The sequence below is a fragment of the Xiphophorus maculatus genome, chromosome 6 (assembly GCF_002775205.1).
Source record: "Xiphophorus maculatus strain JP 163 A chromosome 6, X_maculatus-5.0-male, whole genome shotgun sequence".
NCBI classification, from domain to species: Eukaryota; Metazoa; Chordata; class Actinopteri; order Cyprinodontiformes; family Poeciliidae; genus Xiphophorus; species Xiphophorus maculatus.
In genome coordinates this window covers 16199452-16221293 of record NC_036448.1, presented here as the reverse complement: position 1 = coordinate 16221293, position 21842 = coordinate 16199452, and the positions used below count along the sequence as shown (strand labels likewise).

At 36.6% G+C, this 21842-nt stretch overlaps 1 protein-coding gene across 2 annotated transcripts in view; it reads right to left on the bottom strand.

Annotated features, from left to right (window-relative positions):
* tns3 (tensin 3) overlaps nt 1-20806 on the bottom strand; it is a 43093-nt gene extending 22287 nt beyond the window's left edge. Inside the window, exons 1-12 of one of the 2 annotated variants that reach the window (XM_014472586.2) lie at nt 20441-20806; nt 10104-10274; nt 9841-9891; nt 9611-9733; nt 8408-8472; nt 6613-6696; nt 5025-5140; nt 4525-4585; nt 4346-4421; nt 4120-4249; nt 3809-3874; nt 2673-2774 (exon numbers count right to left, since the gene is read on the bottom strand). In XM_014472586.2, the coding sequence (XP_014328072.1) occupies nt 2673-2774; nt 3809-3874; nt 4120-4249; nt 4346-4421; nt 4525-4585; nt 5025-5140; nt 6613-6696; nt 8408-8472; nt 9611-9733; nt 9841-9891; nt 10104-10253 (1024 nt within the window). In that variant the 5' untranslated portion in view covers nt 10254-10274; nt 20441-20806. The remainder of the gene's footprint in view (nt 1-2672; nt 2775-3808; nt 3875-4119; nt 4250-4345; nt 4422-4524; nt 4586-5024; nt 5141-6612; nt 6697-8407; nt 8473-9610; nt 9734-9840; nt 9892-10103; nt 10275-20440) is intronic. The other variant, XM_023335225.1, reaches the window with a different exon arrangement.
* Nucleotides 20807-21842: the final 1036 nt, after the last annotated feature.

The window sequence follows — 21842 nt, the reverse complement described above, 5'->3', positions numbered from 1 at the left end:
CATTATTTTTTCCATTGATTTAAAGTCCTAATCTATGGAGAGATTTTTTATCTCGTCTTTCTTTGCACAATATCTTAAGCTCAGACAGACTGAATTGACGGTGTCTGTGAACAGCAATATTCAAGTCTTACCAAAGGTTCACAATTGGATTTAGGTCTGGAACTTCCAACACTACTCTCAAATCTTTTTCAGCCTCTAGCTGTTTATCTTCTTGGATTGCATTGCATTTAACTTTATTCATCTTCCTGCCAAATCTTCCCACCAATGTGTCGTTTTTCCTTCCACATTACAATTATGCACCATTGTGACTTGGTCTATCATATAATCCCAGCAAAACACGTTGAAGTTTGTGCTTGTAACTTTTTATATCACTTGAACCTTTCCATGCTAGGTTCCATTTTGAATATTTTTGCGAAGGACTATACATGTGCTTTTAGAATGTGCATTACATGAACAATGACTTACAGATGGAATATTATGTAAAATCATGGCAGCCATTCAGGGGTGCCTAAATGCTTGCTCACACATAGAGATGCTTATTTCAACAAACGCTCCTACATGGAGGTGCAGTTTCCAGTCAAGCTTCCACCACTCAGAGCATCCCTCCCCCAGCTCCATCAGACTAGCAGCAGCAGCAATTAGCAAACACTTGGTGGAACTGCACATCTGCTGAGCTCCTCATATGAACTACTACTCAGTCCATCATTCTTTAGAACTGTTGTAAATGGAATAATGGATGAACATTGTTTGGATGACTTGCTGGAGGTAGAATGTGGGGAAAAAGCAGGAGATTTGATAGAGGCCAATTTCAAGGCCTGAAGTTAAAATGTCAAATTTGTTTGAGGCTACATTTTATTTAAAGCATTAACAGCTGAAGGTAAGTGATTGTGCTATAAAGTGGCACTAAGTTCCTAGAAAATACACAATTCCTCCACTTTAAATGAGAGCACAACTTGAGAGAATACTCACAAAAGACTAATTCAATTTGAGTAAATTTCAGGATTTGAGAAAATTTACTTTGAGCATATTTGTCACGTCTGCTTATAATTTGACAATGCAGTCAGTTTTAGACTTTTATTCAAAATTCAAGCTAAAAGGATTCAGCAAAAACACCAAATGTAATGTAATGCATGATCCTATCATATCACTTCTTTGAAGCAATTAGACTAACCATGGAGGGAACCTCTAAAGACACATTCAATTTTCAGAAATTTCTCTTTCAGCTGTTTAGATTTCAGTTCTGAGCCAATTTTCATTTTCTGTTTATGCATCTAATGATATAATGTATCTTGTCAGCTAGGTTGTATGGAGAACAAAACATTGTAAGACTTTTATATATGCATAATAATTAATTCAACTTTTAATCAAGTCTCATTCCATATATAAAAGATAATGACAAATTAGAGACAAGGTTCATGGTGACACTAAGCAAAGACAGTCAACCAGTTCAAAAATAACCTAAACCAAACAACAATCATCTTGATTCTCACTTTGCCGCAAACACACTCTACCAATTAAAATAGAGACACTGAGGTAAATAACGTTTTCTTCTCACAACCTTATCACTAAGGTGTCAAACAGCTTCCAGACTTCCTCCTCCAGAGACGTCACTGGGTGACAGTGTCTTTGAAGCAAACTGGTTCAGGGTGAGCTCTTCTGGTAAGTAGATGCAGAATTTCAGCAAAGTTTTCCATCCTTCTTCTCATATGTTCGAGTTTACATGCGAAAACAAAGCTGTAAATATCCCACATGAATGCTGTGGAATCAAGGCAGTTGGGATATAGAAAAGCTCTTCTGTTGATGCCTCTCCTTTCCTTTGATGAATTCTTAAATTTGTGTGGTTTTCTTTTCATTGCAATCCCAGAAGCTGGCGTTAAAACTTCGTGTGGACGTGTTTTTTTTTGTTTGTTTTTTTAAATGAAAGTAAAAAAGTAAAAAGGCTGACTGTTTTCATCAAGTCAAACTTGACTTATAAAAACACTCAGTGAACACTGGGAAAGGGTGGATTTGGATTTTAATGTTACTACCACGTAGCTCTATTCTGAGAGCTTGTTGTGAATGCTGTGGTTCAGTGGAGAGCGACAACCACAGCGAGGACAAGACGCTCCGACAGGGTGGTTCTCTAAGTACATATGTGTATATAAATATATATATACACATATATGCATGTGGGTGTCCATGAGTGAAAATTTGTATATGTGTGGGATCCCTATTAACTTGAAGAGTCAACAAAGAAGAAATCTCTTGAGAACCCTCTGCTCTTCCTGTGGACCCAGCATTCCCAAAGTGAAACAACACTGCTTTCCACAAAAACAACACTTCTTGCCATTCTCATCATACTGCATGCCAAGGTAGTGTTTTGGCCACTTTCCTTTCTCACCACTTTAAATGGGTTACATAAACCACGTTAGTGTTAATAGTGCGAGTAATTATTCCTAAATAGCTTGGGCTATCAAGCTAAGACGCTATATTTGGGGGAAAAAAGAGGGTTAGTGTGACTGTTTGTTTATGCAAAACAGTAACTACTTTAAAATAGCATCTGTGTTTCTTTCCTGGATTCATGAAATTTCCAATAATGTTTGAGTTCTGTAGGTGAATCATCATTGTAGACCTTAGAGATAAAATAACGTCATCTGAGTCAAATTACATCTAAAGCAGCATAGCGTCTGTACCTTCACCATCACAGATGTTCTTGTATGAGTCCCAGCGAGTCAGAGGATCTGCTGTGTTGTAATCCACAATAACATCGGGTCCATTTTGCCACCTGTCAGCACCTGCAAACAAAATCCCCACTCTTGAAGAACCTAAAAAGCTATGTAATATGTATTACAGACACACCTCACGTAAATGCACAACACAAAAGTTAGTGAATATCAATAACAAATTATGAAAACTAAATTAAAATGGAACACGGAAATAGGATTTGTTTACCAGCATACTAAAGTCCAAAAGTTGGAATTTCCAAGTTTTGGTTGGAGAAAGCCCCTTAAACTCAGGGATCCTATGTAACTCCACACACAACATCCTTGGAGTTCAGATTAAGATTAAATCAGGTCTCTGGCTCTGATGTCACTACCCTTTAAACTGTGAAAGTTTAGAAGATCATCAACACTTCTTCATGGTACTGTGTTTACATATATAAAATGAAAAGAAATATGTTGTTTTTGGGCATGTTTTCCAAATAGTAGTTAGCGCTACAAGACTAGTGCTAATGTTTTAAACTTACAACTAGAACAGCTAGCCCAGCTACCCCACCATGAAGGTAAAAAAACCCCCCAAAAACATGCAAACCTTAAAAACAGAAAGGTTGAGTGATTTTTTTATTGCACTGCTAAATTAAGCATTCTTACTATACTTTCTCTTCACAAAGTAAAATAAATGTTTATCTGAAGCAAAAGGATCTTGTTTCAGATAAACAAGTTTACCTTGTTTAAAGGGTCTTGTTTTTCTGTTTCCACCAAATTCACTAAAAACTTCTATCAAAAGTAGCTTTACGTGCAACTCCGGTATGTGGAGATCGTCATATTAACAAAATAGGCACATAGGCGTACAAAACACAGTGGATGATACAGAGCCACGTAGTTTCTTTCCAGTTGGGTTCAGAGGACTCCACATGCTGTGTTTCTTTACCTCTCTGTCAGCACACACTTCACACTACATTTCCCCTCTGTGGCATTCCACATCCCCTCTCACCAGGGGGACAGAGAGAGGAGGACGGAAGGAAAAATTAAGAGGGCACTCTATCTACCTTTCTAATTAATCAATCCTGTGCTTGCTTATTAAAAAAAATTGCACAAGCAAAACTTACCTGGAATTCTTTCTGGTCCTTCAGAAAAGATAAGTTCAACCTTGCCGTAATCTGGAAATCTGGGATCTATAATGACAGCAAACACAGGAATGATGTAACTGTTTGGTATTCAGAACTGGAAAATGTACTTAGTTTCTATTCTTCTACTGTCTTTCTTTCGCAACACAAGAAAAATTGCCAGTAAAATCTGTGTCCTGTCTGAGTTTAGTGGGGACCTTATGAAGCAGGAGAGCTGCTGTTTACTAGGAGCGGCAGGTTGAGGCCTGTTCTTAGAGGTTTTTTTTGTTTGTTTTTTTTTTTTTCAGGTGTACCTTTGTTGGCATTCTCCATGTCCTCCTTTTCAAATATCAGGTTGTAACCCTGTACTGCTCCCGTGTGGAACTGCAGCCGAAAAATCACCTCGCGTTCTGACGTTACATCACTTTTGTGATAGCATTTAATCTACAAAAAGAAAGCATGAAATCAACATGATCACAGCAGTCAGTATTAAAGCCGTTATCTTTGTGAACCTGTCTTATTTTCTTTTTTTTTTCCTACCATGATGTCCCCTTTCAGGAGCTGGGCAGGCTCCAGATTGATACACACGCGATCCCTGTGATTTGAACCAATGTGACTTGAACAAAAACAACAGACGGTACAGTCAAAGTGAGCTGGCATGAAGAAGCTTTTACTTAAATTGAATTAAAATTAGCATGGAATTAATTTGAGCAACTTACTAGATTCCAGAGGAGTACACTGCTTGCATTCCTTGGTAGACTTTGATGTATGGGCAACACACTAAACAAAACAAAAGGAAAACAAAGAAAACCTGCAATTAATGTTTTTTTCAAGGTGCTTTGATAACATGACCTCTGGGCATTATTTTCCTGAGGCCTGAAGTGTGATAAGCTGTTATTGTGGGAGAAGGATTTTAGTTCCAAGATGTGATGACGACTTCTTGTTGATTCAATGAAATGAGCAAAAACAGTAATTTCCACCTAAGCACCTCAAAATGAAAGAATTCCCTGTGCTCTGTGGTGAACAGGGAATTTAGGAGAGGATTACGTTTTTTACACAACGTCCATGTGCCTGAGCATGCAAGTGTGTTTGAAAAAAAAAAAAAAAGAAATAGGAATACAGTTCGAATAAGACTCTAATGTGGCTATGTTTAACCCTTTCATTGTAATTTCCCTGACTCTGGTGGGTGGATATTTTGATAAAGCAGTATGACTTTAACCTCTGCTGGCAGTCTCAAAGTTTGGGATCCCATGGAGGACGACACAGTGCAGGAACAAAGGTGAGGCGTTGATCTTCATGGACCCACTTAGTAAACTGTTAAGGATCCAAACATACCTGACGGGAATGCAAAGGTGAGGAGATTAACATTTAGCAAGACTATTACAAGGTTTCCCACAACAGAAAACATGTTGAATCCGGCAGAAGAGAGTGGAAGGAATGCATATTAAACAGGGTTCCAATAAATGACCCACTTATCCTTAATTACTCTGGGAGTAATTTAACTTTTAATAAATGTGTTTAATAGATGTTCGCTAACTTTGCAGACATCTGGTTCAGATGCGTCACTAAGAGTTTTCAGATGTCTGATGTTGGACCAGCATTTGACAAATTCCTTTATGTGTAAATGTGATGCCTGTAAAGAATGGCAAAGCAACCATATAGGTTTCAACATTTTTTTGTGTGTGTGATAGAGGTAGTACAGAAAATGTACTACCTCTATCACAAAATTTACCAACATTTTTACCTCACTAATAAAGGAGAATGAAACTATTTGATCATGGCTGATGCTTTTAAGGAAATGGTGGGAGTTCTTAGTTTTTATCCATTTCATGTATACCAATTTTCCTTTCATTTTTTTCTCTATTTTTTGACCAATAGAAAAATTCAAGGGGATATTGGCTGAATTTAATCTCTGGTGCACATCTACCCATTCTATATGGTTTAACACATTTAAATAGTTTCCAGTGTCATCTGAAAATATCAGTAACCTTGTCACACAATGAGGTGGTCAACAGTGCAAAATAACATTTATACAGCCACAGTTAACTTGCAATGATTTAGTCAAATTGAACTATTAATACAAACTTTGGCCATAACTGTTAAAATGAATCCTGCTTATAATAGTTTTCTTAGAATAATAGAAAAATGCTTGCTCCTAAACCTAGAAGAATGTCAATTGTTATGTACTACAACTGTTTAGATGAATGTGATAGCTGGTAGATCAGTCTGTAATCAAATATTAAAGTTCTTGTAATTTTATTTTATTTTTGTTAAGTCAATAAAAACCTTATGATCTTCGGCATAAAAACTGATATATTTGGTAACAAACATTGAACAATTGATGGCATATTTCTTTTTTAGTTATAATTTGCCACAGAGTAAGAAGAGATTAGCACTATTAGTTAGTTGTTGAATTAAAGTGGTCATTATTGGAGAAGAAAAAGGTCTTCAAAATAAGTTTGAAGTATAGTATAGAAAATTGTATTCACAACCTTCACAGATGAAAAATATCTTGCTGAAAGTTTTGACAGACATTCATGGGCAAGAAGGGTAGACAAAACACTTTAGCACATCAGTGTTAGCAATGATGAATCGTAAAATATTGGAATTACATCAGGTCATTACGAGATCTTTTTCTTATTTAAACGAGGAATGCCCTTCAGCTAAAAGATATTAACTGTATGCTATGGAACAAGGCGGGTCAGAAACTTGAATGTTTGGAGGGACATGCAGATTGGGTCAAACAGGACATGGTGTACCCTTCCATGCCTCTGAATGGAAGGGTACAGCTCTGTTATGGGTCTTACCGCTTCTGTGAAGGTGTCATCAGAGCTGAGACCTTGTCATCGTAGTATTTCCTCATGGCAAAGCGGTCCAATGCTTGATCAGCACTTTGAGGGAGACAGAAAGACGCACTAAACACTTTGGGTAATTATGACTCAAGAGAGAGATTATACTCTGGACTATAATAGTGTTAAACCAAACTCGCTTCAGTTAGAGCAAAGCAGACATTTACACACACTCATGTCTGAAAACAGGGAAAGTAAGTTGAGAGACAGAAGATTCCAGGAGAGAGGAAGAGAATCAGTCTTAAGTAAACACAGAGGGACAGAGAGAGGCCCGAGTGTGTGCACAGCTTGGTTTATTCAGACAGACCTAAAGCTAATAGGCCCCGCCACATTTTAATCAGACCTCTGCTTCCCTTCCTCTGCTCCCTCTTAATTTGTTTCTTTCCCTTCTCTTTCTCTGCTTTTCATTTTTGTTCTGACATCTACATTCAGACCAGCGAGCTACACTCTCTTTCAGTTGGGCAAAAGCTTAAATTAGAAACCGGCTTAATTAAATGGTGACCTGTGCTCAAGCAACAGTGACTTTCCATGTGCAGGAGAGAGCTAGAGTGGATTTTAAAAAATATATACCTCAAGGTTTATATCTTTTTGATAAAAGTAATTGAAAATTAAATCATTTTGGAGGCTTTACCTCCTTAAACATAACCTATAAATGATTATTAACTCAATTTGAAAAACAAACTGAAATGCTTCTGGAATAGAAATACATATATTAAAAGTACAAATACCCTCTCATGACTATGTTCAGAATTAATGAACAGCAGATTCATCTTTCAACATGACAATGACCTAAAGAATGCATCCAAATCTATAGACTGGAAGTTTAGCAATAGTTCAGCTAAACCCAACCTGATTTCAATTTCCAGAGAAAATCTGAAGAGAGCTGTGAGCATTAAAGGTTCTCACAATCTGATAAATATGGAGCAAAGTGCAGAAATACTGCCAGTATTTGCAATCCTGACTCACTGCTGTAAAAGAATAAAAACAAACTATAAGATTTAGAGAGTGGATTTAGAGAGAGTATTTTTTATTATACTCCTTAAGATTTCAATGTGTTGTTTAGTTGAAATTAAAGGATATGAATCACCTTTATTTATTTTTTATTTATTTCGAGCATGATAGTAGTATAAAATCATGCACAAGAACAAAGAATGCAAAAGACACATATTTTTGTACCTCAGTAATCTTGACCTTTAGGTTTAGAAAGATTACTCCTGATCTCATTTATTTCCTTACTATGTAAAAATCTGTCATTTTTCAAACCAACAGTTTGAAAAAATTATGCTTCAGTTCCCTGAAGCTTCAGTTCTTTTTAAATTGTCTTTACCAGCAATGTTTGTCAGAAAATAAAATGGGCATTGTTCTTGAGAAATACATCTTTTGAAACCAACACTCTGGCCGGGGGATATAACAGGGTAAACACATGCTTCAGAGCTGATTCATGCAATTCAATCCAGGGTGATTCATGGCTCAAATCATGTGGTTTTCTTTTGATTCTGGAACAGGAAACTTTTGAGTCACTTTTCCAAATCACCTTAAGCCAAAATTAAAGGAGGCAGATAAATTAAATGTGGTCCAGCAATGACATTGGTTATGGTCTAAACAAAATGAGTCTGCAGAGATTGTTGTGGTTCATTGCTCACCGACAACAAAGCGTGGACACACATATGTTATGATGAATCTTGACTTCAGGGGAAGGAAAAGAAGACCTTTATAGTAACATAACAGAAATCACAACATGAGTTGTGGTTACCTGGCAGACACGTCAGTGAAATGCACAAAGGAGGAAATGACAACACCAATTCGACCCTTGCCACCCTGCAAAAAACAAAATATGACATAGGATGATTCAACACGTGTTTTTTTGTTTTTTTTTACTTTACAGGGCTACAAATACACCAAAAATATATTTATTTGAGTTCTTTTTTGTTTGTTTTTTTTTTTAAATAAAATTTTCCATCTTTAAAAGCTTTAGTAATTTTTTAAATTCTAGGCTAAATTTAAATGTTATTAAAACACCAAAGAAGTTCTTTGCAGGACTTAGTTAAACCTAATTTTATTACGTTTGCCAAGTGTGTCAAGTAACCCAGACCCACATCAAAAGAACAATTCAGCATTCTAACTTTAGAGTTCTTAACACTGATGCAAGAATATGTTGAAAGATTGCACTGCATTCACCAAGAGACTGAAACAAAATACAATTTTTCAATATTCAGATGTAGGATTATGTGAAATAACCATGCTGAAGCAAAACCACCGTATTTAAAAGAACAGAAAACCAAACATTTATTTTGTTAAAGTAAAGTTAAAGTAAATACAACTTTGTTCAGTCAATGTGACTGTTTTATTTATGTATTATAGTACTACACTGGATTATAAAATATCAAATATTATATATTCAAGATCAGTCTAATGAATTGAAATCATTGTATGTAATCTACAGTATAATAGATTAGGATTTTCCATTGACATTCTCACGGATGCCAGCAAGGTGTAAAAACACAAATTTATGTAAAGGCTAGTACTTAAAGGTTATGCTGATTTAAGTTTATGTGTTACATTTTAAAAAAAGGTATATTTGTTCATTTGCCGTTCTTATTTGTTAAGAACAATAAGGGGTACAGAAAAATATATACAATGAGTAATTTGTTTAATAACTGATAAGGTGTGCTGTGGTGGCGCACGAGCAAAGCACGACCCAAGTATTGAGGCCTTAGTCCTCGTGGCGGAGGTCGCAGGTTCAATTCCCGGCCTGGCAAAATTTGCTGCATGTCTTCCACCTCTCTCATTACCCAGTTTCCTGTCAATCTACTTTCAAATAAAGGCCACTAGAGCCAAGAAAACCTTAAAAACAAAAAACTGAGAAATTTTTGATTGGGTCAGATCTGGAGTATTCTAACTGTGCAATCGGAAACCGAAAAACACAGGTGATCCTCCATGTTGAGTACACACTTACCCTGCAGTGTATAACGACCACATGTAAAGGGTCGGCATTGAGCCAACTCTCCATGGCCTTACAGATGGTGCAGATCTTATCCAGCGGAGGAGCATGTAGGTCTGGCCAACCGGTGTCCAAAGTCTACAAAATATCACAGTTTATAATTAACACATGCCACTCTTTCTTTTACTTGGCCTGGTTTTTCAGAAAATATTATCAAGCAGAAACAATATACTGTATATCCTTACCTTTGGGTTCATTCTGGTGAGGTCATGTCTTCTCTCTGACAGGTTAATAATCTGAAGAAGACAACAAACCACAGACTAACAACAACATCTGATTTCTACTTTAATTCCAACTCTTAGGATGAGTAAAGATATGATCTGAGATCAATACCTTCATGTCAATATCCAATAAGAACCTATTAGAGCTAGTTCAAATCAATGCGATGTGGACTCCCACATTTGTCTTCTTCTAAATCTTAAGGGTAAGACGGAGAATCACCACTCACCAGGTAATTATCTGCATGCTTGGATTTGAGCATTCGTGTGACATCCTTTAGATTAAGCAAGTAGATCTCCTCAGAGCATCCGCGAGGGAAGGAGACGGCGATGATCCGTTCTGTGATATAGGTGAGGTCGAGCTCGTATCCCTCCTCCATCTTACAGCTTTCCTGTTATTCCTTTCAAGAAACATACAGACTGATTACATAGAAGAACAAAGCACTGCAGTTCTCTCACACCATTCCCATTTTAACCAGGTGACTTTACTTAAGTCAATATTTGATGGTCAAAGTCCCCAGCTTCAGTTATTGTGTCTGACTTTTCCACAGATATCTCTGGAAAACGACTTAAGCTCCACATTATAAGATAGAGAATACTCTACACAGCAATGGTTAACAGAATGTGTTGCAAGTACTGTACAGGTTGAAACTAAGCAAAGACTTTTCTGCACAGGACAGATAACGACAATGTATCTGCCATGCGAAAGGAGTATCGCAACAATGGTATTAAGTAACAGTGACAAAGTATAAAAAAAACAGAAGAGTTCCAGTTGAAACCAGTTGTAAATCCCTCTGTGGCAGTGTGTCCCAGTTACCTCATGGACATGAACTTCCTGCTATGGTGGTACAGACTCTAAAGACTGAGTCACCATTTACCACCCCTCCAAACTCCACACACAGATGTTTTGCTTTGTTACCTACTCATCTCTGTGCAAGCCAGCTGTCTGTTAGCTAGAGAATAAGATATTTTGTGGTTCTAACAGACTGTTAGAACTGCTGGAAATAATAACATGAACAGACGATTGAAAATACCATAAAGGAAGTAAATGGAAAAAGTCTTACCACAACTAAGTCTAACTACGGCTGAAGAGCATAACATTGCTTGAGTTATCGCAGTGTGCTATAAACGAACCACTTGGGTTCCAGCACTCATGTTAAAGTAAATTTACAACCCTTTTTAGAAACTGCTAAATATTAATGAAGACTAAGCGTACTCCTCTGTGCCAATTAATTTCCTCGATGGCAGAGGAACACAACACCAAGCCCAGGGCTCTGACGCAGCCTTTAAATACTTCATATTTCAATCCAATTGAGAATTTCTGGGATGTGCCAAAACAAGTCCTATCCACAGAGGCCTCATTTATCAACCAACAGGACAAAAAAAACCTGCACCAGCAACCACAGGATACTCTAAGAGGTCTAAAGTTCATCCCCCTGCAGATTAGTACAATTTGAAACAGACAAAGTTCCCTTATTTACGATTCACTGGGTGCTTTGGCATCCCAAATTGCAATTCTCCCTGTGCTGCAACTCTCATGCTGTGCTCAAATTGTTATTTAGACAACATATTTTTAATTGATTCATGTAAACGCATACCATAAACCATAAACTGTGCTGGTAAATAACTTTAAAAATATAAGCATTTCATATGCTCCAGTGTAAAGTAATCAAAGGTTAGTTTTATATATTATGACCTACTGTATATTTTAATCATATAGCTGATTATACTGGAAAATACAAATCTGACATATACTGTGACTTGAGTTACAAATTTCTAAACCAATGATCTAATCACATCCTAAAACAAAGACAATCTTAATTTGACTTGATCGTCTAAGGTGAGACTGGATTAAGTATTTATTATTCAGTTAAACCTTGTACAGGATCATTATGCCATTCACACTTTCCAGAATTAGTTATACCATCATATAAGGTTCTCTGTTGGGACCATTTATATTATTAATTTACATGTTAATAATAATTTACATGTTTTTCTATGCCATTGATTGTGATAATCAATGGCATAGATTGAGATAATCTATGCCATTGATTGCATAGATTACAACTTTCACTGGTTGCAAAAGTACCACCGATTGTACTTGGACTTTCTTTAGTTGTAAAAACTGAGCAAATTAAACACTGTAAGCTGTACTGGGAGGAGAGATAATTGGTATAAGCAGCAATGTTTTTGATTTTTTTAGAAAGGACACTTGTAAATTTCCAAGGATAACCTGACAGTGGACAATGGATTGAAAACTAGTGTTTGTTGTGTTGTGTTCTGTTTACCCCTGAAGTTAGTACGTGGATCTGGGAAGGGCATCTCAGATAATTATTGTGCTGCCTGACCAGACTAACTACTACTAGCAACAAAAAAAAAAGTATTACAAAGCTGACATTCATAATGAAAATATGAAAAAACCATCAGCACATGTGAAACATTAACTAGTAGTTATTACTGTGTAGTGCATGGTAGCCATATTGGATTTTGAGGTTCTATTTTGGTGATGAATATCCAACTTTGCTCAGTGGAATATAAAGTTACTTTGGCCTAGCATGATTTTTTTTTTAAAGATTGATTGAGAGTCCATGTTCCAAAATCATTTCCATAAGTACTGTGATTACATTTTCTTAAGCTTATATTTAATTAATTAATTTCTTCAAGAACAATATCATGCTCCTTGAAAGACCCTAAACTGATTGTTGTGAGTAAATGATACAAAAGAATGCGTCCATCAGTTATATGTAAGAAGACCCCTGGCTACAGTCCATCCCTCTGAGTGGGCATAGTGAGGGAGCAATAAATGGGGGACAGTGTAGTCATGGCTTAAACCAACCCACAGAGTGGAATGAAATAGGCCGTGTGAAGAGGTCATCTCATCTCTAAGGGAAACTGGGCAATGTTTTTCCACAGTATGTGTTGGTTGAGTTCCTCTAAGCCAAGGACTGGTCCTCGGGGTTTGTTGGAACAAATGGCATATTTAGACCACTTCTCATATAATTCTAAAGGAAACCAGCCAACTAATAAGACGTTAATGAACTGACTAATAAATATTTAGAGAACTTTGCATTTCCTTTAAGAATGGTGAATTTTATCTTATAAACATGTCGTATATGATCTGGAGGTGTAACAGGATGACAGTGAGTTAATCTGCTAATATCGTGATCGGTACAGGAATCGTAGCATTACCAGTACATTGCTGGTGATTCTTTTGCCTAGTGACATTATTGGCACAATACACTCAGCAGCTACTTTGTTAGATAGTGACGTTCAACAGCTTATTAACACAACTGCAAAATTATCTAATCTAATTCTTGTAGTTGTTTAGAATGTACATTTTCTAAAAAATGACTGCATCTACACTTTAGGCCTGGCCATGCTGTCAGAGGAAGGATTATGTTATCAACTTTCAGTATAACGGACGACGCAGGCAAGCCGTCTGATCTGGTGTAGAGACAACTGCTAAATAAAGGCCACTAGAGCCAACAAAACCTTTTAAAGAAAAAAAAAAAAGAGAAGCCCAGCAGATATCTTTTCAGAAGTAGAGCATTATGGGTTTCACTATAATGCTCCAACTGAGATCTATCTATATTTTCATAACAGATTTGTTGATATTTTAGAAGCTGATTCTTGTCCAGGCTGTATTGTGCAATTAATCTATTAAAAAAGATAAAGTGTACTACTTGCAAAATATGTTTCAGGTATTCTTTTACACCTCAAATCTTGGAAGGTCATAATTTTTCATAGAGTTTTCCAGATGGGTATATGTTGGCATGGAAATATTGCAAAGACTGTCATTTTCAGAAACTCCCAACAGGCTGCCAGAGGAGTTCATTTTAAAGTGTTTAAAGAATATACGTCATTTTGTGTTAGAGCTAATAAGTCATAGGTTCAAAGTCTCATCATATACAGTCAAATGGTGGTTGGTTTGGGATCACTGAGAATAAGTAAATAGATTTTGGTAAAACATTAATTTTTGTGTGGAAACAATCCTTCCAGTGACTGGTATGGGCAGATATTTCTATCAGGCAAAACCATCCTTCACTTGAAAAAAAAAAAAGCCAGAATGTGGCTTAGTTCTGTGAAATCTTCCACCTATGGAACATTAATGAGAACAGTAAGCAACTCTGCCTGGTTCCCCTCTAGAGACAGAAGCTGGACTATGTTTGGTTACTTGTCCTTGGGAAACTCAAGGACAAGTAACCTTGTCCTGGTTAAACTGTACAACATTTTAACCAGTTTATGAAAGAGCTTCCAAAACTAAAATTATGAAAGGTTGCAAATAAGAATTTCCAGGTTCCTATCAAATGCTTTTTCTTAATATAGAGATAGTATATTATGTTTACATTATTCAGTCTAAATAACACGTATGTTGTTTACAACCATGCTAAAATATCCCAGAGGGGAAACTTAACCAAGTAGATGTCAAGCTCTATATTAATTGTTTGACCTATTCCAAATCATTTCCAAATGATTAAGTTCATCCTTGAATTTAATTTCACGACTTACAGTATTATGGAAGACTGAAGCAATCACTCTGATTTTTCTACAGCACTCCCCACTTCTGTCACTCATCACTCAGACTTGCTTCAGCATGCACTAAGAGATAATTGGTCTTTAATTTTCCCTGACTGCTTTTGTTTCTTGCTTGAAGCACAGCATTAGCTCACAAAGGCTCAGAGTAAGCTGCGGCAAGGTTCTCAAATCCAGAGCCCACCCATGGCACTGAGAACAAGGCTGGCATAAAGAGTGTCAGCCAGGCAAGAAGGACTCAAGAGACATGTTGCCAGACCTATGGTGAGCAAGCTGAAACAGGTTTCCAAAGGTCAGGATGTTGGGGATTAGGGAGTGTCTGGCTCCCTGCGCTTCAACCACCCTGCAGGTAAGTGCTTGACTAGGCTGTGCTGGTGCTGTCAGCCACGTTTACACATGCATGACCAGTACTTGGAAGCTGTTCCAAATGCCTGTCTTCCAATTATCCTGAATAGCACAGAAAATAAATTCAAAACATTCGGTTTCCATGTTAAATGCATGAAGAGATGTATGGAGTAGCATGTGTGCTAAACATTCCATTTCTGACGCCACACTTTTTACATGGTAAGCCATTATCTTCTAGCAGGTAAATCAAGGAGAATTATATGGTTAGATATAAGATGCATAAAGAAAGAGACAACATTTGGCTTCTGATTACCATGTTCTTAGTCAATGTCATAGTTTGTAGTTTTCTACTATAAGTTCTTAGTTTATTGAAGTAACTGTGGTCATGCTCATCATTCAAATGGAAATTCTAAAATTCCCAAATTAGTTTTGCTTATGTATTGTTTTAGCAAAGCAATCAATATTACCAAGATTCACTCATAGTCAAACAGCTAAATGATGAAAAGCAGATCTGGGCCACTTCTAATATTACTACTTCATACATTGATACGTAATGGTAAGCAGATCAATACAAAAGTGTAAAATACATTGATGCCAATGTGGTTAGGAGGAATAAAGGAAATGTGAGTGGAGAACTAAGAGGTGAAACCACTGTTGATTTTTTGACCATACTATCTGACCACTTTATTCGATGCGCCTGCTCAATTGCTTTGTCAGCACAAATTACAACGAAGACAATTCAGGGGAGAGTTTACAGTCTACTTCATAATCATAGCAAGGCAAAAATAAATAACTTCATATAATCAAGAAATTTGATCTCAGCACCATAGAAACGCTGATTTACCCTCTTTCAATATTGATGGTGATGTAATGGTCGGGAGGAGACATTTTGGCACATGCTGACCCCCTTAATGCCCACTAAGAATAGTTTAAATGTCACAACCTGCCTAAGAATTGTTGCTCAGAAGGTCCATACCGTCATAACCACAATGTATCCTTATTCTGATGGCTAAATGATAACGCACAATTTAGCAAAGATGAAATTATCTTAAACTAGTTTTAATATTACAGTAAATTGCATAGACCAATGCCCTCTACAGTCACCAGATCTCTGTCCAACAGTGCACCTCTTTGTTGTAGTGGAATGGGAGATTTCCATCAGTGATGTGCAATTGTGTGACGATGATACTGTATGTAAATATGCACTAAAATTTCTGGAATGTTTTGACACCTTGATTCTGAAGGCAAAACAGGGTCGAATTCAACAACTGACAGAAATGTAAAAAAAATCATGTAACTTATCAAATTATGGAGTTTACTACAAAGTCAAATTGTCATGATAGCCAATCATCTGTCCAAAGCACTCAGATTTTGTCAAAGTTTCTTCAGTTAAGAGAAGCAAACATGGCTGTAATAGAATTCAAAGAAAAAGAATAAGCCACAAATAAGGACCTAGTGAAACTATTAATTCATAATCTACTGAATGCAGTATGATATCAGAATAACATTGTGATAGGGGTAAAGAAATATACAACACCAATAAACATAAAAGCATAGACATATATGGCAATCAAAGCACCCCCTCCCCCATTTAAACACCAATATTCAAACTTAATAAGTGCTTCTGTTGACTTAAGCACCTGTTTTATGATTGAAACACTGGAGCAACTAACCTCTGTACACCCCCCAAATTTTAATATGTGCATTAAACTAAGGTTATTTGTCTACTGTGACAGAATACAGCATGCCTATATTTCAAAGTCAGCTGACATCTGTGCTACAGTGGAGCTTCAGACAAAATTGGTGGTTAACGAATCTGTTTTGCACATTGAGAAGAAGCAGGGATACTTATAGGTCAGAACACTGACCTATATGTGTCAGTGTTCTGCTGTCTGTGAAGAATGATCTCAGGGTTATTTGAGAATTATTTGCCTGAAAACCTAAGAAACACTAACGGAGTCATAAATACCTCAAGGAGTCTGGATTGCCTTGAGGATGGTTGCTGCACAGTGTCTTGCTGTGATTTTAAGTATCTGTAAGAAATGTGGATGACATTTCTCCTTATTTGTCCTGCAGAAATACATGTTCTTACTAGCCACGAACCCAAATCAAATCGCAGAAGTTTTTAATGAATAAAACATTTGTTTTGTGTTTGATGAGGTTATCCCCACCCCCAACTTAATCTCTGTTCATAGTTAAGAAAGAGAGTCTGTTTTTTTGATGTTGTGGGATACCATGCTCATTGTGACATGGCAGGCTGGTGTAACAGCAAAGAGAAGGACAAGGCCACAGTTTGTTCTGGCCTTTTCCTGTCAGGGCCTCTGTATGTTTATGCTGTGGTTTTGACACCCATTCAAGCTTGAAGAACTGAAATAAACAAACCATGAGAGCAATTGAAAAAAGTCAAAGAAGTGGGTCCACAGTATTTTTAGCACATTTATTCTGCAAGCCTGAAACTCCAGTATGTAGTTGTCTCACATTTTCACAAGCCATTTTGAATAAAAACAGCAGTCTCAGCTCCGAGCAGATATGTGCACTCTCAGAACCTCCCCAAGTACTCCCTAATTACCATTTTCTATCCCAAGGTCATGGTGGAATGCGTTCCAAAATGGATTAGGTTCCTACTCTCACGCCGCCATTCTCATTTCGCTCTTTCTTGCCATTCTTGCCCCTTTATTGCTTTCATTCCCCTTTCTTCTCAACAATCTCCACTCTGTCTAATGACTTACACATGTTAACCAAATTGCCTACAGCAGCAAAGCAGTGACAAAATGTAATGTTCTGGTTCTCCGTCACATTCTGCAATCACAGTGTTGTTTATAGTACACAATGCCAACCCTTTGGCAGCCCACACAGTTAATAAAATTTGTTCAGCTGTTACTTGTATTTATAATTGTGATCTGTTATCAGTAAGAAAAAAAGGTGACACTCTCCTTTTATTAGGAAGGCAACATACTTTTACTTATTTAAAGCTACCAACCAAACTTTTCTTTAAAAATCAAACTCACTTCAGATTTAGTTTAACTGTAGAAAACATATCATCAGTTTTTCGAGTTTACGAGCTATTTTGCTGCATTTAATTTAGATAAATATACCCTCCTTATGAATACCGTTCCACTCCAACATGCCTCTGGTGACAACATATATGGCATAAGACAAGTGATCACACTAGATCAATTTGTAATTTGTTTCCACATTCCCATCTTTATTTATATTTTGTGTTTTATTCAAATTTCTCCTTAAAAATGTTTACTTGTGTTTTCACATGGATGCAGAAAAAAATATTTGTGCTTTTTAAAAATCCCAAAGTGAGGAACTCTTTGTTTAAACCATTGAAGTAAGCCAATGCAATAGGAGCTCAGATTGCATGACGTCCAACTGTACTACCAGTTATTTAAGGCAGTGATGTCCAAAGGGGGCCATTTTCCATCCTTGCAATAATGTTGTTCAGCTCTCCACATTACAACTAAAAAAAATATACAATTTTGCCCCGCCAGCATAAGAGTTAGATGGACAATTTGACATATTTTTGCTGCAAGATTTTTACTGAAAAATTATAATCTTCTCAAAACCAGTAGATATAACATAAATTAAGCTGCACAGTGGTGCAATTGGTAGCACTGTTACATTGCAGCAAGAAGGTCCTGGGTTTGATTCCCGGCCCGGCGACTTTAAGCATGGAGTTTGCATGTTGTCCCTGTGCATGGAAGGGTTCTCTCTGGGTACTCCAGCTTCCTCCCACCGTCCAAAAACATGACAGTTAGGTTAATTGGTTTCTCTAAATTGCCCTGAGATGGAATGATGACCTGTCCAGGGTGTACTCCGCCTCTCACCTGAAATGTCTCACTGGAAATATTCACCAGCACCCCTCCTGACCCCACTGGGGACAAGGGTGTAAGAAAATGGATGGATAAATTAAGTCATTTATCAATCACTTTTTTCAAAGCAAGTTTAATTTCATCCAATGATTTTTACGCAAGATGAGACTTGGGCACAACTATTCATTAAAATTAAATGCATGTACCAAGCATTAAAAAATAAATAAATAAACAAAAAAAGAAGAAAGAGACTATTTCTTTTTTTTCTTGAATGCTATAACCCACAACCGTTTTGCAGTTATATACCCTTGTTAATTTACATGCTTATTTTTTTTAATGTTGTTGATCTACAGTGAGTTGAACATAGCTTTTGGACTAAAATGATTCTTCTTTCTTAATTTTTCTTTGGATATTGCATGTTTAGTTTATATTTTTAAACAACAGGTAAAAATTGTAAAAAATATTTCTTACTTTGTTAGGAAAAATATTTGTGTGGTCTGCAAGTACTTTGTGGTCTATCTGGCAAAAAGTTTGAATACCATCTGTTCAGGGTTAAAGCATGGAAATTGGTATTTACTCATTTTGTATGCACAAAAACCAGTCAGAGTAATTTAAACAGATTAAGATTAGACTTGTAGAAGTCATGAAGACAGACATTATCAAAGGCAAGGGGTTTATCAGAGCTCAAACATGTGAAGCCAAACTCCTTGAAACTCAAAAGTTACTTGGCATAGTTTTTACTACATGCTATAAATGATGTTTCATTTATATCTGTTGTAATGGCATCAACCTGAACTGACACAACAATTTTCCTGTTGTTTCCTCAATTAACCTTTCAAACATTGTATTTTGTAAAACTATACAAAATAAGTCTATATCCTACTACCATGTTGTGTTTCTTTTGTGAAGACATATTTATTAATGTTAGAAAATACACAACAGGAACAACATCTTTTAAATAAATGAAACAAAAGCTTTACTTTTGTTCCAAAATATTTTTCCCTTAATCTTAAGTTTTTCTGTGAGGGTAATCCTGAAAGAGCTTCGTCTGTAAAATGTTTAGAACAACAAACGTTTTTGTTGATTAAAAGAAAAGTCTGCAAAAGGGTGTAGATGCAGGTGTTTGTCTGATCTCCAGGTGAAAAAGCTGTGATGTAAGCACACATGTACATGTCATCAACAATGGCTGACTTAGAAGCAGAGCCCTCAGGACACAAATACCACAAAGCAGCTGTACCTTAAGCAAAAAAGCTAAATCTGTTTGACTCCAAGATATACCCCCTGGCAGAAGACGCCAAACAACAAAAGCGAATATATTGCCTTTTGCTTCTGTCTGTGCAAGTCACTCACAAGCATCATTCCATATGCTTCACATTATAATGGTGCACCATAACCCAAAACAGCAAGAAACCCCAAATTACAGCCACAGTAAGAAATACAATTCACTGTATAAGACTAAAAACATAAGGTCCAGCCAAGCTGAGAAGACTCCAGTTCAAATGCTTTCATTGGCACTTTCACAGTGTGTAAAACACACACACATATAAATATACATACATACATACACCCATACACCGATACGTATCAGTTTCTGATTAGTTTTAATGACTTAATTATTTGACTTTACAACCCACTTTTGGCCCACACACATTTCTGAAGTTTGGCTAAAATAAAATTGCCCAGCTTTCTGCTCTCGCATGTAGAGAGCATAGCCCAGTTTACCCAATGTGACTGAGCAAAAGGCTGAATAGATGCACGGAAAAGATTTAAAATACACCACTCAAGTCAGGAAGTCTTTTTACTTTAATTACTGACCAAGGCGACTTTAAATCCCTCCCTGCCAAGAAAAAGAGTCCTAAAATGTGACTTACCTTTTTAAGGAAAAGCGTTCTTCCCCGCCCCCCTCAGGATTTGGATTCTTTTAGTCAAAGTTGCTGACAGAGAATGAGTGCACTGAAGTCCAAAGAGCCCCCAGTCCGTCATACAAGCTTAGTGCGGGGTGAGAGACTCATTTTCCTCCGCTGGAATGTGATCTCGGGGTGATCCGAAGCCCTTCGGTAGGTTTACTTTCGCTCAAATGAATCCGGACCTCTCTTTGGTTTTTTTTTTTTTTTCCTTCTCGGTGATAAAATGGAAGTTCTTGTTTGGCTCCTGAACTTCAGCTCCTCTTGTTGATTCTGTTCAGTTCACTTCCTCCAGCCCAGGTAGCCACTGAAGCCGCCACAAGTTCTGGCAAGGGGATATTCCTCCCACTGCGCCGCAAAGGCTCTTTTCTGTAACTCCCGCCCCCTTTTCCCTTTACCTCCCCTCTCTGAGGCCTCCCTTCATTTGTGTTCTCACCATCACTTCTCTCCTAGTAGCCATCCCCCACAGGAGACCCTAAAAACTATAATAGAATGTTTAACCACGTAAAAAAAAACTCAAAATAAAACTACTCGTTTATCAACATTTATGACACATTCTATTTTAACATAGTCTATTTTGTATTCAATATGTTTTATACCTGCTATACAACATTTGTTTGTTTTCCTGTAAAATAACCGTGTTTTTATTTGTTTTTGAGCAAAGAAAAATAAGCTTTTCTAACGAGACAAAGAATAGGGGAACCAGAAAAGGGTGAGACACTTATGGCTTGTGTTAATATAAAAACTAAATGCATCAGATATTGTTTTTATGCACTGTTTCTTTTACTTGTGTGTTATACTAGTGAAATGCTGTTTATAAATGTCATTGTTGAAATTGTCTTTAAGTCTTGTTTTTTTTGTTATGTATTGTATTATTAAAAGGTACTTTAAAACCTGAAAATATATTCCAAAATATTCTTGACCTCTAAATGACATAGTAGACTCAGCATATTGGGCCAATTAAGTCTGATATTAACAAACTGTAGATGTGTGCCTGTGTCTGATGTATTTGTGCATCAGATACATAATATGTATTGATAATTTTATCATTACTTGAAGAAAACAAGGCATTTGCTATGAAAGGTACTTATTAAAATGCAAAATAAAAAAAATACTTTCTGCAATATCTGTGGAGTGAAGTGATCTAGATTTAAGAAAATCCGACTCTCAAAAGAAGATGGATCAAGCATGCTTAGTACTCAACATATAGTAATTAAGGTCTTTCAAATGAACCTGTTTCTTACATTTTTGTGAAACAAGTGTATCTTACATTTTTATGAAATTGTACAGAAACTGCTGTTTATTTTAAATTGAGACTGGAAGCATTAGTGTATGCTTCCCAAACTAGAATTTTACCAATTTACTGGCT